At 41.2% G+C, this 15758-nt stretch overlaps 1 protein-coding gene across 1 annotated transcript in view; it reads left to right on the forward strand.

Annotated features, from left to right (window-relative positions):
* The window catches only part of TTN (titin), a 289919-nt gene that overhangs the window by 265142 nt on the left and 9019 nt on the right, over positions 1 to 15758 (forward strand). The window contains exons 267-288 of the mRNA XM_077916555.1: positions 96 to 392; positions 1495 to 1782; positions 1885 to 2184; positions 2274 to 4340; positions 4457 to 4759; positions 4849 to 5154; positions 5254 to 5544; positions 5665 to 5964; positions 6087 to 6392; positions 7550 to 7855; positions 7965 to 8246; positions 8456 to 9049; positions 9157 to 9444; positions 9566 to 9865; positions 10085 to 10387; positions 10539 to 10841; positions 10933 to 11517; positions 11888 to 12193; positions 12292 to 12591; positions 12935 to 13510; positions 13594 to 13899; positions 13994 to 14587. Coding sequence (XP_077772681.1) covers positions 96 to 392; positions 1495 to 1782; positions 1885 to 2184; positions 2274 to 4340; positions 4457 to 4759; positions 4849 to 5154; positions 5254 to 5544; positions 5665 to 5964; positions 6087 to 6392; positions 7550 to 7855; positions 7965 to 8246; positions 8456 to 9049; positions 9157 to 9444; positions 9566 to 9865; positions 10085 to 10387; positions 10539 to 10841; positions 10933 to 11517; positions 11888 to 12193; positions 12292 to 12591; positions 12935 to 13510; positions 13594 to 13899; positions 13994 to 14587 — 9501 coding nt within the window. The remainder of the gene's footprint in view (positions 1 to 95; positions 393 to 1494; positions 1783 to 1884; positions 2185 to 2273; positions 4341 to 4456; positions 4760 to 4848; positions 5155 to 5253; positions 5545 to 5664; positions 5965 to 6086; positions 6393 to 7549; positions 7856 to 7964; positions 8247 to 8455; positions 9050 to 9156; positions 9445 to 9565; positions 9866 to 10084; positions 10388 to 10538; positions 10842 to 10932; positions 11518 to 11887; positions 12194 to 12291; positions 12592 to 12934; positions 13511 to 13593; positions 13900 to 13993; positions 14588 to 15758) is intronic.

The raw sequence follows: 15758 nt of genomic DNA on the forward strand, positions 1-15758 counted from the left end.
AGTGACTGATCACTGAATACAATGCACCTGTCTCAACACACTGTTGGAATTTATGCTGATTTATATTACTATTAATGCACCTGTGTTTCTTTCAGATCCACCTGGCACCCCTGATTACATTGATGTGACTAGGGAGACTATTACTCTGAAATGGACAGCACCTCTGCGTGATGGAGGCAGCAAGATTGTGGGCTACAGTATTGAGAAACGTCAAGGAAGTGGTGATCGCTGGGTCAGATGCAATTTTATTGATGTCAGTGAATGCCAGTATACAGCTACAGGGCTTAGCCCCGGCGATCGGTATGAATTCAGAATACTTGCAAGAAACGCTGTTGGAACTATCAGCCCTCCTTCTCAGTCTTCGGGCTATATCATGACCAGAGATGAAGCCGGTAAGCCTTATTTATAAGCATGTTATGTGTAGGCTCTCCTAAAGTTTATGGGCCACAGCACTTTATTTACAGCCAATGGCTGTATTACTGGATGGCTATGAACTCTGGTGACTATCTCACTATCTGCTAAGCAACTGATTAATACTGTCCATTCCTACTAACACTGTAAATCAGGAATAGGCAACCTTTTACATCCAAAGCACACAGTCCCTCATGGATAATCTTCATGGGGACACGTGCTTGTTGTAGAGGGCAGAGGCAAAAATGGACAGAGCAGTGGATGTGGCTTTTACTTTTGTTCAGTAGGCTACATTCCAGACATGCAAAAATAAGAGGCTTTTACTTTTCTCTCTCTCCCTCTCTCATGTCTCTCAGAAGGAAAATGACTCGTGTGTGTGTGTGTGTGTGTGTGTGTGTGTCTTTGTATTAATGTAACATTTTCATATACAGCTGTGTATTTTTGTAATATTTTGTTTAAGATGTCTGTTTTTGCTTCAGTTTTCTGTACAGCACTTTGAGCTATTTTTAATATAGTAAGTGATGTACAAATTAGTTAATCAATCCTCGATGTAGCCAAGCAAGAGGTATTATCACTCTTCAGAGACACATTCCAGTCATGCAAAAGCACTTGAGCAGGCTTCCTCATCCTCGGCCCTCCAGATGTTTTGAGACTACAATTCCCATCATCCCTGATCACTGATCCTGCTAGCTAGGGATCATGGGAGTTGTAAGCCAAAAATATCTGGAGGGCCGAGGTTGAGGAAGCCTGCACTTAAGGAATGTGTGAAGCTGCATCACAGAGGGGGTATGGCTTGGGGGGAGTGGGGATGACTAGGAAGAATCATGAGGGCTAACTGGAAAGCCTAGGCTTCCTCAGCCCTGCTGCAAAAGATCACAAACATGAACTGAGTAATTCAATTTAAAAAAACACACACAAACCGATATTATGTGGAAGACTGGCTTATAAATACTGATAGTTTTGTATTTAATATTAAGTGATATTCTGACATAAAATAACTAGTATAGCTCTTTATATTGTTTTGTAAGAAAATACATTGCTGACCATTAAGTGAACATTATTTTACTTCTTTTTATTCTTTAGTTGCGCCAAATATTGAGTTCGGTGCCGAACATTTCGAAGGCCTTACAGTGAAAGCTGGGGAAAGCATAAGGTTTAAAGTTTTCATCACAGGCCGGCCAGTTCCTCAGGTGATGTGGTATAAAGATGGAGCTGAGATTGACAAGAGGCTGAATATGGAAATAAACAATGCAATTGGCTATAGCACCTTGTTTGTTAGAGATGCTTCCCGGGAACATCGTGGAGTATACAGAATAGAAGCCAAGAATGCATCAGGCACCAGACAGGCAGACATAACCATAAGAGTACACGGTAACTTTCCTTATATGAAATTGAGCAACTTTTATTTAGCATTCTGTTCATTCTATATTAAAATAAGAACAGATAAAAATAACTGATAATTGACTGTTACAGATACCCCAGGAAAAGTCGGTGGGCCGATACGATTCACCAATGTCACTGAAGAGAAGGCGTCGTTATGGTGGGAGGCTCCCGCTAATGATGGCTGTGCAGCCATTACTCATTACGTGATTGAAAAGCGTGAGACCAGCCGAGTATCCTGGGCATTGATTGAAGACCACTGTGAAACATGCAGCTACACGGCACACAAATTAATAAAGGGCAATGAATACCAGTTCCGTATCTCAGCAGCCAACAAGTTTGGTGTTGGCAGGCCACTGGAATCTGATCCAATCGTAGCACAGGCACATTATAGTAAGTTTACATTAAATTGAGAAATCTTAAATTACAGTGTTGGCAACCTTGTTGAGGATGTTATCTGATTGGCTCCTTTTATTTTACAGCTGTCCCCGAGGCTCCTGGCACTCCAGAACCAAGCAACGTAACAGGAAACAGCATTACACTTACATGGACAAGGCCAGCATCAGATGGTGGAAGTGACATTAACCAATATATCTTGGAGAGAAGAGAAAAGAAAAGTATTCTCTGGGTTAAAGTGTCCAGCAAGAGGCCCATTTCTGAGACACGGTTCAGAGTCACTGGCCTAACCGAAGGCAATGAATATGAGTTCCATGTCATGGCGGAAAACAACGCAGGAGTTGGGCCGCCGAGTGGTGTCTCAAGGCTGATTAAATGCAGAGAGGCAGTTCATCCACCAAGCGCTCCTACTGTTGTCAAAGTGACCGACACATCAAAGACAAGTGTCAGCTTGGAATGGACCAGGCCTGTTTTTGATGGAGGCCTGGAAATAATTGGCTACATCATCGAAATGTGCAAAGCAGATTTAGGAGAATGGCATAAAGTCAATGCTGAGACTTGCATTGCTACCAAGTACACTGTGGTTGATCTAGAATCAAACGAAAACTACAAATTCCGAGTCAGTGCTGTAAATGGTGCAGGCAAAGGAGAAAGCTGTGAAGTTTCTGCTTCGGTGCAAACAATAGATAGACTCTCTTCACCAGAACTTGATATTGATGCTAGCTTCAAGCAGACACATATTGTCAGAGCAGGTGCAACTATCCGTCTGTTTATTGCCTTCAAGGGCAGACCTGTTCCTACTGCTGTATGGTCCAAAGCAGATTCATCTCTTAGCCTGCGTGCTGACATACATACAACAGACTCATTCAGTACATTAACTGTGGAGAACTGTAACAGAACAGATGCTGGCAAATACATATTGACTGTAGAAAACAACAGTGGTAAGAAATCTGTTGCCTTCACTGTTAAAGTACTAGACACTCCAGGGCCACCAGGCCCCATTACATTTAAGGATGTGACCAGAGGCTCTATCACTTTAATGTGGGATGCTCCTATTTTGGATGGAGGTGCTCGCATCCATCATTATGTCGTGGAGAAGCGAGAAGCAAGTCGTCGCAGCTGGCAGGTTGTCAATGAAAAATGTACTCGTCAAATTGCTAAGGTCACAGATCTTGCAGAAGGTGTGCCCTATTTTTACCGTGTTTCAGCAGAAAATGAATATGGAATAGGTGAACCTTGTGAATTAACAGAGCCAGTTGTAGCCACAGAAGAGCCTGCTCCACCTAAGAGATTAGATATTGTTGATACTACCAAGTCATCTGCAATACTAGCATGGCTGAAACCTGATCATGATGGTGGTAGTCGCATCACTGGATACCTCCTAGAGATGAAACAAAAGGGATCTGACTATTGGCTTGAAGCCGGTCAAACTAAACAGCTGACTTTTACAGTTGAAGGTCTTATAGAGAACAATGAATATGAGTTCCGTGTCAAAGCAAGGAATAATGCTGGCTACAGTCAACCAAGAGAAGCCTTTTCTTCTGTTATTATTAAAGAGCCACAGATTGAGCCAACTGCAGATCTCAGTGGAATAACTAAACAACTTATAACTTGCAAAGCTGGTAGCTCTTTCACTATTGACATACCAATTAGTGGACGTCCTGTTCCAAAGGTAACATGGAAACTTGAAGAAATGAGACTCAAGGAAACAGACAGAGTGACTATAAAGACAACAAAAGAAAGAACCACACTGACTGTTAAGGAGAGCATGAGAGGTGACTCTGGTAAATATTATTTGACACTCGAGAACACAGCTGGTGTGAAAACTTTCACTGTCACAGTCGTTGTTATTGGAAGACCTGGTCCAGTTACACGCCCCATAGAAGTATCATCTGTGACAGCCGAATCCTGTGTGTTGTCATGGAAGGAGCCTGAAGATGATGGTGGCACTGGTATTACAAACTATATTGTTGAAAAACGTGAATCTGGTACAACAGCATGGCAACTGGTAAATTCCAGCGTCAAACGTACACAGATCAAAGTAACTCACCTCACTAAATATATGGAATACACTTTCCGTGTAAGCTCAGAAAACAGATTTGGTGTCAGCAAGCCAGTAGAATCAGTACCGATAGTGGCTGAGCATCCATTTGGTAAGTAATAATTGTTTTAACAGATGTGCATAAATTAATTCCTTTTTAAAAAAAAACCCAAAACCAAACAAACACAGCAGTATTTAACAGTATTTCCCTTTATTTTCTTTCATCAGTCCCACCAAGCCCACCCACTAGACCTGAAGTCTATTTTGTTTCTGCCAATGCCATGTCCATTCGGTGGGAAGAACCATATCATGATGGCGGCAGCAAAGTTGTTGGATACTGGATTGAAAAGAAAGAACGCAACACAATCCTTTGGGTGAAGGAAAACAAATCTCCATGTATTGAATGTAACTACAAAGCTACAGGGCTCGTGGAAGGTCTGGAGTATCAATTCAGAATATATGCATTAAACGCTGCTGGGCTGAGCAAAGCCAGTGAAGCTTCAAGATCTGTCTTGGCCCAAAATCCTGTTGGTAAGTATAACTGGTAGAGAGAAAATGTGTGTCCTATGACTATTTAAAGGAACAATGGAGTGATATTTTTGCATTATGTTCTCTTACAGATCCACCGGGCAGGCCAGAGGTCACAGATGTAACAAGGTCTTCAGTGTCATTAACCTGGTCTCCCCCACTTTATGATGGTGGAAGCAAAATTGTTGGCTATATTGTAGAACGCAAACCATACAATCAAGCTGGAGATGGACGTTGGCTGAAATGCAACTATACCATTGTCTCTGAAAACTCCTTTACCGTGACAGCTCTTAGTGAAGGAGAGGAATACGAATTCCGTGTTTTGGCAAAGAATGCTGCTGGTGTAATTAGCAAGGGTTCTGAATCTACTGGCCCTGTTGCCTGTAAAGATGAATACTGTAAGAGATGTTCATGTGGGTTTTAAAATTAGGTCATGAATTGTCCATATTTTAAGCGATCAAAATACACATTTATTTCTTTTGCTTTTTTTTTCATAGCACCGCCTAAAGCTGAACTGGATGCCAAATTGCAAGGAGACGTTGTAACAGTTCGGGCTGGATCTGACCTGGTTCTTGAGGCATCAATTGGAGGAAAACCAGAACCGAAAGTATTTTGGTCTAAAGGTGACAGAGAACTGGACCCAAGCGAAAAGGTCGCTTTGCAATACACAAGCAAGCATGCTGTTGCAATCATCAAGTTCTGTGACCGGAGTGATACTGGAAAATACACATTAACTGTTAAAAATGCCAGTGGGACAAAGCAAGTTGCTGTCCTTGTCAAAGTGCTTGGTGAGTATTTCATATCTGCTAGTTTTCTGTGGCTATTTAACTTCTTTCCTTTCAAGTTTCATTTTGAGATTAAAGAATTTCTTTCACTGCAGTAATTATCCTTTTACTCTTTGTCAATAGATTCGCCTGGTCCATGCGCTGGCAAAATCACCATAAGCAGAGTTACAGAAGAGAAGTGTACCTTGGCTTGGCGGATGCCTCAAGAAGATGGAGGGGCAGAAATTACTCATTACATTGTAGAGAGACGCGAGACAAGCAGGCTGAACTGGGTTATTGTTGAACCCGAATGTCCAACACTGTCATGTGTAGTAACCAGACTTATAAAGAATAATGAATATATATTCCGTGTAAGAGCTGTCAACAAATATGGACCAGGTGTTCCACTTGAAACAGAACCCATTATTGCTAGAAATTCATTCAGTAAGTACTTCTCTAGCCTTGTGAAGTCTTTCCCCTTTGGGGGGAGGCACAAAGTAAGTTGTGTTACACACAATAAATGTGAAATACCTAATTCTTTTCCTGCCTTTAATAAATATTTACAGCTATCCCATCACCACCTGGTGTTCCTGAATCAGTGGGTGCTGGCAAAGAGCACGTCATTATTCAGTGGCTGAAGCCAGAGTCGGATGGGGGTAACGAGATCAGGACCTATCTTGTAGACAAACGAGAAAAGAAAAGCCTACGCTGGACCCGCGTTAACAAAGACTACATCATTTATGACACAAGACTGAAAATTACTGGTCTCATGGAAGGCAGCGAATATCAGTTCCGTGTCACTGCGGTAAACGCTGCTGGCAACAGCGAGCCTAGCGATGCTTCGCAGTACGTTTTGTGCAAAGACCCATCATGTAAGTTCATTCATTTATACTCATTAATATTGTAGATTAAACAATATGAAGACCGCATAGGCCTTGGATCTAGAAGGTCCAGTGGTGCTGTTTGGACCATTCACCACAGCACCAAAGAGGATATATTTATTTATTTTTAAGCCACTTTTATGCCGCCAGGATGGATGCCTTAGAATGATAGAATCATAGAACTGTATAGTTGGAAGTGGCCCCAAGGGTCATCTAGTCCCATCAGCCTGCAACGCAGGAATCTCAACTAAAGCATACATGAACGTTGGCCATCCAACCTCTGCCTAAAAACCTCCAGTGAAAGAGAGTCCACCACCTCCCAAGGGAGTCTGTTCCACTACTAAACAGCTCTTACCATCAGAAAGTTATTGCTGATGTTTAGTCAGGACAAATTATTCCAACTGGTTTGGTTCCTAGCCTCCAGAGTAGGAGAAAATGAGCTTGCTCCATCTTCCCAGTGACAGTCCTTTAGATATTTGAAAATGGCTATCATATCTCCTGTCAACCTGCCCTTGAGCAGCCTAAACATATGCAACTTTGTCTGCAGCAAGGAAGGTGAGGGCTGAATTTTAAGGGACAAGAAACAAGAGGGAGAAAAAGGAGATAACATGTGAAAGTTCCTTCAAATAATAATAATAATAATAATAATAATAATAATAATAATAATAATAATAATAATTATTATTTATTATTTCTACCCCGCCTGGCTGGGTTTCCCCAGGCACTCTGGGTGGGTTCCAGCAGAAGGTTGAAAATACATTAAAACATCAGTCATTAAAAATTTCCCTAAACAGGACTGCCTTCAGATGTCTTATAGTTGTTTATTTCTTTGACATCTGATGGGAAGGCATTCCACTCCAAAGTGTTTTGTGTACTCCTGAACCTTCTAAGCCCTATTATTCTATTGTATTGCTTTCTTGCATACCACAAGCTAAAGAAACAGCAGCACCTTAAACGCATCTCTTCCTTGGGAGCAGGCTGTACTGAAACAGATAGCCAGTGTTAAAATTACATCCCGATCCAAGTACAGGAGCAGTTCAAAATATATAATCATAGTTACTACCGAAGTGTTTAAATGATTATTCATTCAGGTTTTAAGGATCCACTGTAGTAACATGAAGTGTGTATTTTTTTTTTCCTTTCCAAAGATACTCCTGCTCCACCTTCACCGCCAAGAGTTGTGGACACTACTAGAACTAGCATAAGCTTGGCTTGGACAAAGCCCATGTATGACGGTGGCGTTGATTTATTAGGCTATGTCCTTGAAATGAAAGAAGAAGGAACTGAACAATGGTATCGGGCCCATAGCACTGCCACCATAAGAAACACCGAATTCACTGTGACTGGTCTGAAAATAAGCCAGAAGTACCGCTTTAGAGTGGCTGCCACAAATGTAAACGGTATGAGTGAATACAGTGAGACCCCTGCTGAAATAGAACCTGTGGAAAGGCTAGGTAATGTCAAGATCGAGTCTTTATAAAATATTCGCAAACTTACAAATTGAGAATTTGTTCAGAAATATTCAAATGCAACCTAATCTTTTATTTATATCCCCACCTATAGAAATACCAGAACTTGAGCTTGCTGAAGACCTCAAGAAGACTATTACGGTCAGAGCAGGTGGCTCTTTACGTCTAATGGTGTCAGTGTCTGGCAGACCAACACCAATGGTTACATGGAGCAAAAAGGGTGTTGACCTAGCAAGTCGAGGTATTATTGACACCACAGACAGCTACACACTGTTGGTTGTGGATAAAGTGAACCGGTACGATGCTGGAAAATACGTCCTTGAGGCTGAAAATCAATCAGGAAAGAAATCTGCCACAATTATGGTTAAAGTCTATGGTAAGTGCAAATACTGTTCTTTATTGTTACAGCAATACCTTTGCCCATTCCATCACAAATTTAAAGAAATTTGCTAAAAAAGAAAGAGGGATTTAGTTTGCAGAGTAATGGTAGTCTCCAACTTTAATTTGCTTATGCAGAAAAAATACTATGCAGAGTGTAATGCACATAAAATATGACGAAGGTCTATTTTGCCGTTTGTTCCACAGATACCCCTGGACCACCAGGAGCAGTGAAAGTTAAAGAGGTTACAAAAGAGTCTGTGACAATTACTTGGGATATTCCAATTATTGATGGAGGAGCTCCAGTCAACAACTATATAATAGAGAAACGGGAGGCTGCCATGCGAGCATTCAAGACAGTAACTACTAAATGCAACAAAACCTTTTACAGAATTTCCGGGCTCATTGAAGGAGCGCTATACTACTTCCGAGTACTGCCAGAAAATATCTATGGCATTGGTGAACCCTGTGAGACAGCAGATGCAGTGCTGGTGTCAGAAGTTCCAAGTGCGCCTCAGAAACTGGAGGTGGTTGATATAACTAAATCTACTGTATCGCTTGCATGGGAAAAACCACAGCATGATGGTGGCAGCAGATTAACTGGCTATGTAATTGAGGCCAGTAAAGCTGGAACAGAAAGGTGGATGAAAGTTGTAACACTGAAACCTACAGTCCTTGAGCACACAATAATTTCATTAAATGAAGGTGAACAGTACCTGTTTAGAGTAAGAGCGCAAAATCAAAAGGGTGTGTCTGAACCAAGAGAGATAGTCACAGCAGTGACAGTACAAGAACAAAAAGGTAAGAGTCATAATTACAATGGGGGGGGGATGGAATATTATTCAAAGTGCTGAGACATGGTTTAACAAATATTAATAATGTTGGGTATACTATTATTATTATTTTAGTTCTACCTGCAATTGACCTTGCTGGAATACCTCAAAAGACCATTCATGTACCAGCTGGCAGACCTATAGAGCTAGCTATCCCAATTTCTGGACGACCACCTCCAGCTGTTTCTTGGTTCTTTGCTGGCTCCAAACTACGAGAATCAGACCGGGTCAAAGTTGAAACAGTTGCTAAGGTAGCTAAATTAACTATACGTGAAACCACAATACATGACACTGGAGAGTACACACTTGAACTGAAGAACACAACTGGAACAGCTACGGAAAGAATAAAAGTTATTATTCTGGGTAAGATTTTGCTTTGAAAATATAATTGTCCATAATTTTTTCTTGCATAATTTCCCCAAATTCAAGTATTTTCTTGCTTAACTATTTCTTTGTTTATATCTCATTTATTTCATTTTCACAGACAAACCTGGACCACCTACTGGACCTATTAAAATTGTTGATATTGATTCAACTTTTGTAACCATTTCATGGGAACCACCTGAGATGGATGGGGGCGCAACACTAAGTGGATATGTGGTGGAGCAACGAGATGCACATCGCCCAGGATGGTTACCAGTGTCTGAATCTGTAACCCGGACAACATATAAGTTTTCTAAACTTACTGAGGGTGCTGAATATGTGTTCCGCGTGGCTGCCACAAACCGCTTTGGAATTGGATCATACTTGCAGTCTGAAATTGTAGAATGCAAGAGCAGAATTAGTAAGTAAAGATTCGTTTTTCTAGTCCTCTGCATTTAAAAAATCCAGATCAGTTTACATGGACACATATAGAAGAAACAAGTCTTGATACTATGTACATTCTATTTTCATTTTCCTGAAATAAGAATGAAAGAACTAGTCTACAATACCCTGCTTATTCAGACCAAAATATGATTGTAAATGGAATTTTCATCTCATTTAAAAAATCTATTTATTGTAGGTGTTCCTGGTCTTCCTGGTACCCCAGAAGTGTTTGATATCTCCCGTGATGGAATGACACTTACTTGGTATCCACCAGAAGAAGATGGTGGTTCACAGATCACTGGTTATATTGTGGAACGCAAAGAAGTTAAATCAGAGAGATGGGTCCGTGTAAACAAAGTTGCAGTCACTATGACACGCTATCGTTCCACTGGGTTGATTGAAGGACTGGAGTATGAACATCGTGTCACAGCTATCAATGCTAGGGGTGCTGGCAAACCAAGCCGAATTTCCAAGCCTGCAGTTGCTAGAGATCCAATTGGTAAATAATTTGCAAAATTCATAACATATACTAGTGACTTCTGTTCAGTCATTTTATTTGTAAAATAGTTGATACTAATATTTTGGACTGCCTTTTAAACATGAAAACTATACCTTTAATATATCTAACACGCTCTAATAATATATTTCAGCTCCTCCGGGTAAACCTCAGAATCCAAGAGTGACAGATACTACAAGAACATCTATTTCCTTGGCTTGGAGTCCACCAGAAGATGAAGGCGGGTCTAAAGTCACTGGCTACTTGATTGAAATGCAAAAGGTTGATCAGTTTGAATGGACCAAATGCAATACCACCCCCACCAAGATCCGTGAATACACTCTAACACATCTTCCACAAGGTGCAGAGTATAGATTCCGTGTTATAGCATGCAATCTCGGTGGCCCTGGCGAACCTGCTGATGTTCCCGGAACAGCCAAAGTGACTGAAATGCTTGGTAAGATGCTTTAATGAAATACAAATTTTAAAGAACATAGCGCTATTTAGCTTTCTGCATACATAACATGATCTCTATTTCCTCCTCCCAGAATTCCCCGATTATGAACTTGATGAAAAATACCTGGAAGGTGTATTTGTAAGGCAAGGTGGAGTAGTTAAGCTTACAGTGCCAATTAAAGGTAAACCCATTCCAATATGCAAATGGACTAAAGAGGGACATGATGTCACCAAGAGAGCCATGATTGCGACTTCTGAATCAGATACTGAACTTGTGATAAAAGATGCAGAACGAGAAGATTCTGGTACCTATGATTTGACGCTTGAAAACAAATGTGGCAAGAAGGTTGTCTACATCAAGGTCAGAGTGATTGGTATTCCAAATCCACCAGAAGGGCCACTTGAATATGATGACATACAAGCACGCTCCGTTAGAGTCAGCTGGAAGCCTCCAAGTGACGATGGTGGCGCAGATATAATAGGATACAATATTGAGAGACGTGAAGTACCAAAGACTGCCTGGTACACCGTGGGCTCCAGAGTAAGGGGTACATCACTGGTAGTGAAAGGACTCAAAGAAAATGTGGAATACCACTTCCGTGTTTATGCTGAAAACCAGTTTGGTGTAAGCAAGTCCCTGAAATCTGAAGAGCCAGTTGTGCCAAAGACACCTTTGAGTAAGTATACGGGTTCAGAAATTGCAGTATGTGTGTGCATCTCTCACATACTTTATTTTATTTTCCAAGGTTCTCGGGGGAGTGTACATTGTCTGCCCCCTTTTTATCCTGATAATAAACCTGTGAGGTAGGTTAGGTTGAGAGAGAATGACTGCCCAAAAGTAATTGAGGTTGCAGTCCTACACAGGCTTATCTGGGAGTAAGTCCTATTAAAGTTAGGCTCACTTAGTTCTGAGTTAACATGTACAGCACTGTTTAGTGAGTTCAGGACTGAACGGACATGGGACCCCAGCTTTCCATGGTTGTGGTCCAATACTCTTAACTCCTATGCCAGAAGGACCAATGGTTATTGTTACATTCTTTTCAACAGATCCTCCGGAGCCTCCAAGTTATCCACCAGAAATCCTTGATGTCACAAAGAGTTCCATTAGCTTATCTTGGTCCAGACCTAGAGATGACGGTGGCTCTCGCGTCACTGGCTACTATATTGAACGTAAAGAGACAACTACTGAGAAATGGGTCAGGCACAACAAGACTCACATCACAACTACAATGTATACAGTCACAGGGCTGGTTCCAGATGCTGAATATCAGTTCCGTATTGTAGCCCAAAATGACATCGGTGAGGGTGAACCCAGCCCTGCTTCTGAACCAGTTGTGTGCAAGGATCCATTTGGTACGTAAATGTAACTTCTGTGTTAGAGGGTATCAGTATGGCGGGGGTTTTTTTGGAAAATACACTTTTTTAAATGAAAATACTTTGAAATTTTGCAGACAAACCAAGCCAGCCTGGAGAAATTGAGATCACGTCCATATCTAAGGATAGCATTACTTTAGAATGGGAGCGCCCTGAATGCGATGGTGGTAAAGAAATCATCGGATACTGGATTGAATATCGCCAGTCTGGAGAGTCTACCTGGAAAAAGTGCAATAAAGAACGTAACAAAGACAGGCAGTTTATCATGGGAGGCTTACTGGAAGCTACAGAATATGAATTCAGAGTTTTTGCAGAAAATGAGACTGGACTCAGCAGACCTCGTAGAACAGCTATGGCAGTAAAGACAAAACTGACATGTACGTTTAACTATTCCATTATATTCACTGTGCTTTATGTAGCTGTTGAAAAGATATGACATGTCACAGTAAACTGTGCTATGGTACAAAGTGGTTTTGAAGTAATTTGGCAATTCCATTATGTAACTAGGACACTCTGCTTTCATATATTTACTTTTCTGAATGGACCTCGAGGAAGGAAATAAGCTATTTCCTACTCCAGGGCTAATAAAATTAATGATTCAATAAATAGGCAGCATAAAAATTATGCTTGGTACCATAGCATTATGGTTTGGGAGGGAATGTGGAATAAAAGACAATGGGAAAAGCTTTCAATACATTTTTTCTCCCTTTATAAATATAGCTGGAGAGGCACCAGGAGTAAGACAAGAAATGAAGGATGTTACTACTAATCTGGGTGAATCGGCTCAGTTATCATGCCAGATCCTTGGGAGACCTCTCCCTGATATTAAATGGTATCGTTTCGGCAAAGAATTGGTACAGAGCAGAAAATACAAGATGTCATCAGATGGGCGCACTCACACACTGACGGTGCTCACAGAAGAGCAGGAAGACGAAGGAGTTTATACTTGCAAGGCTATCAATGACGTTGGAGAGGTTGAAAGTAGTGGCAAGCTACTCTTACAAGCTCCTCCACAATTCCACCCAGGCTTTCCATTGAAAGAGAAATATTGTGCAGGTGTAGGATCCACACTTCGCCTCCATATTGTATACATTGGTCGTCCAGTGCCTGCTATCACTTGGTTCCATGGCAAGAAACTATTGAAGAGCTCAGAAAACATTACTATTGAGAACACAGAGCATTATACTCACCTTTCCATTAAAAATGTACAGCATAAAGCCCACGCAGGACACTACAAAGTACAACTCAGTAACACGTTTGGAACTGTTGATACTGTACTAAACGTGGAAATACAAGGTATGTCTTGGCATTAAATTTTCTTGAAATCATAGGAAATACTTCTTCTACTTAACTTTAAACACTGCCTTTTCTTTTTGTAGATAAACCAGATGTACCAGCAGGGCCAATTGTTATAGAAGCTTTGCTGAAGAACTCTGTGGTCATCAGCTGGAATCCACCTGAAGATGATGGAGGTGCTCTAGTAACAAATTATGTTGTAGAGAAAAGAGAAGCAAAAGAAGGCACAGAGTGGCAGCTGGTTTCTTCAAGCATTTCTGGCACAACCTGCAGAATTGTTAACCTAACTGAAAACGCAGGCTATTATTTCCGTGTCTTTGCTCAGAATGCATTCGGCATCAGCGAAGCATTAGAAGTTTCATCTGTTGTTATTATCAAGACTCCATTTGGTAAGTGTGTTCCGTAAGCCACCTTTCTGTTTACCTGCAGTTCAACGAAGTAAACTGATTTCATGTCCTGAAAATTATTATTTCTTCTTTACAGAAAAGCCAGGCCAACCAAGTCAGCCAGTTGTATCTGCTGTGACAAGTGAATCCTGTGTTGTTTCTTGGAGGCCACCTGCTAGCGATGGAGGCTCAAAGATCAGAAATTACTTCCTGGAGAAACGTGAAAAGAAACAAAACAAATGGATTTCTGTAACCACAGAAGAAATACGCGAAACTGTCTATTCTGTCACAGGTCTTATTGAAGGCCTGGAGTATGAATTCCGTGTAAAATGTGAAAATCTTGGCGGTGAAAGTGAATGGAGTGAAATTTCACAACCAATCACTCCCAAATCTGATGTAGCAATTCAGGCACCGCATTTCAAGGAAGAAATCAGAAACCTAAATGTGAAATTCAGAGGTCATGCCACATTTGTTTGCAAAGTCACTGGTCACCCGAAGCCTGTTGTAAAATGGTTCAGGCAGGGCAAAGAGATTTTGCCAGATGGTGAAAAGGTGAAGGTACAAGAATTTAAGGGCGGCTATTACCAACTGGTAATTACAGATGTAACAGATGATGATGCCACTGTATATCAAGTGAGGGCAACCAACCAGGGAGGATCTGTTTCTGGAACTGCTTCCTTGGATGTTGAAGGTAAGTAATGTGCTTTGCTCTTAAATTAGTTTTTATTTAATTTTTCAAACAGAGTAAGCTTATGGGCTACAGGGAGGGGGTGGAAACTCTGAGTTTGGAATAGTATTTTCTTAATAGCCTTAAAGTAAGTCAGATTGTGGCATAGTCATCTAGATATTTATGGTGTAGTCCTAGGTGAAGTGGGAGAGATGTGAGATGTTGTACTGGCTCACTCTGACCAGGGAATGAAGAAGAGATGTTTTTCTCCTTTTTTGTTTTCATGTTCCCTTTTGGAACATCCCCCCCCCCCCAAAGTAATGGGAGGAAATAACTACACCAGCTCCAAACTGGCATAGTTGATGAGCCTGATCCAGGGTCCTCCAAAAAGAATGAAGGGCTTGTACCCCAGCAGATCCAATGCGGTTTCTGATTTGCCCTCAAAATGCCCTCTTTCAGTGCTTAGCCTGGCTACTGCTGGTGAAAACACCACCAGCTAAGTCTAAAGCAACAGAGCTTTCTGTGGGCATCAGAAGGGCCTCCATGATGGGCATGTCCCCCTACTGATGGAGAGGAAGGACCACCCAAACTTAGCCGTGTGCAGCCAGTGGATTTGGGGGTCAGGATTGTTCTGTTAGTCATAATAGACAGAATTTTCATTTGAACAATGAAAGTATAATAGGATACATATGGATAAACAGTATATGAAACAAACGTTAAATACAAAACATCCACATTTATAACTATGTGTGCTTTGGTAGCATTGGTCTGGTGATCAATTTTGTTGAATATGTTATCAGACTATAAAATGATAAAAGGCTCTTGCACACACTTGTCTGGTAAAGAGCTTCTAACTTTATTGGGAAGGAGCACTGTGACTAGATTAACGATCCCCTGATGTTGTAATCTGAACAGCTGTTGTTGCTCAGCTGGCAGAGTATAGCTAAGGGAAGTGTCTGTCTGTCTTGTTTGTTTCTATTATTTACATTCCACATTTCAGGAAGCAAATCCTTCCACAATAAACAATATTAACATATTAAAAAGTCATCAGAATCCTTCCCATAGTATAGTTTCTGGTATAAAGGCCCTGTGAGAGAGGCCCTGTAGTCTTCACCTGCTCCCCTCTCTCCTGGAATCCTTCCTATTTAACCGTTTAAGGTAGCTAGACCAGTGAGGGTAGAAAGTCTAGCTGGAG

The sequence above is a fragment of the Podarcis muralis genome, chromosome 1 (genome assembly GCF_964188315.1).
Source record: "Podarcis muralis chromosome 1, rPodMur119.hap1.1, whole genome shotgun sequence".
NCBI lineage: Eukaryota > Metazoa > Chordata > Lepidosauria > Squamata > Lacertidae > Podarcis > Podarcis muralis.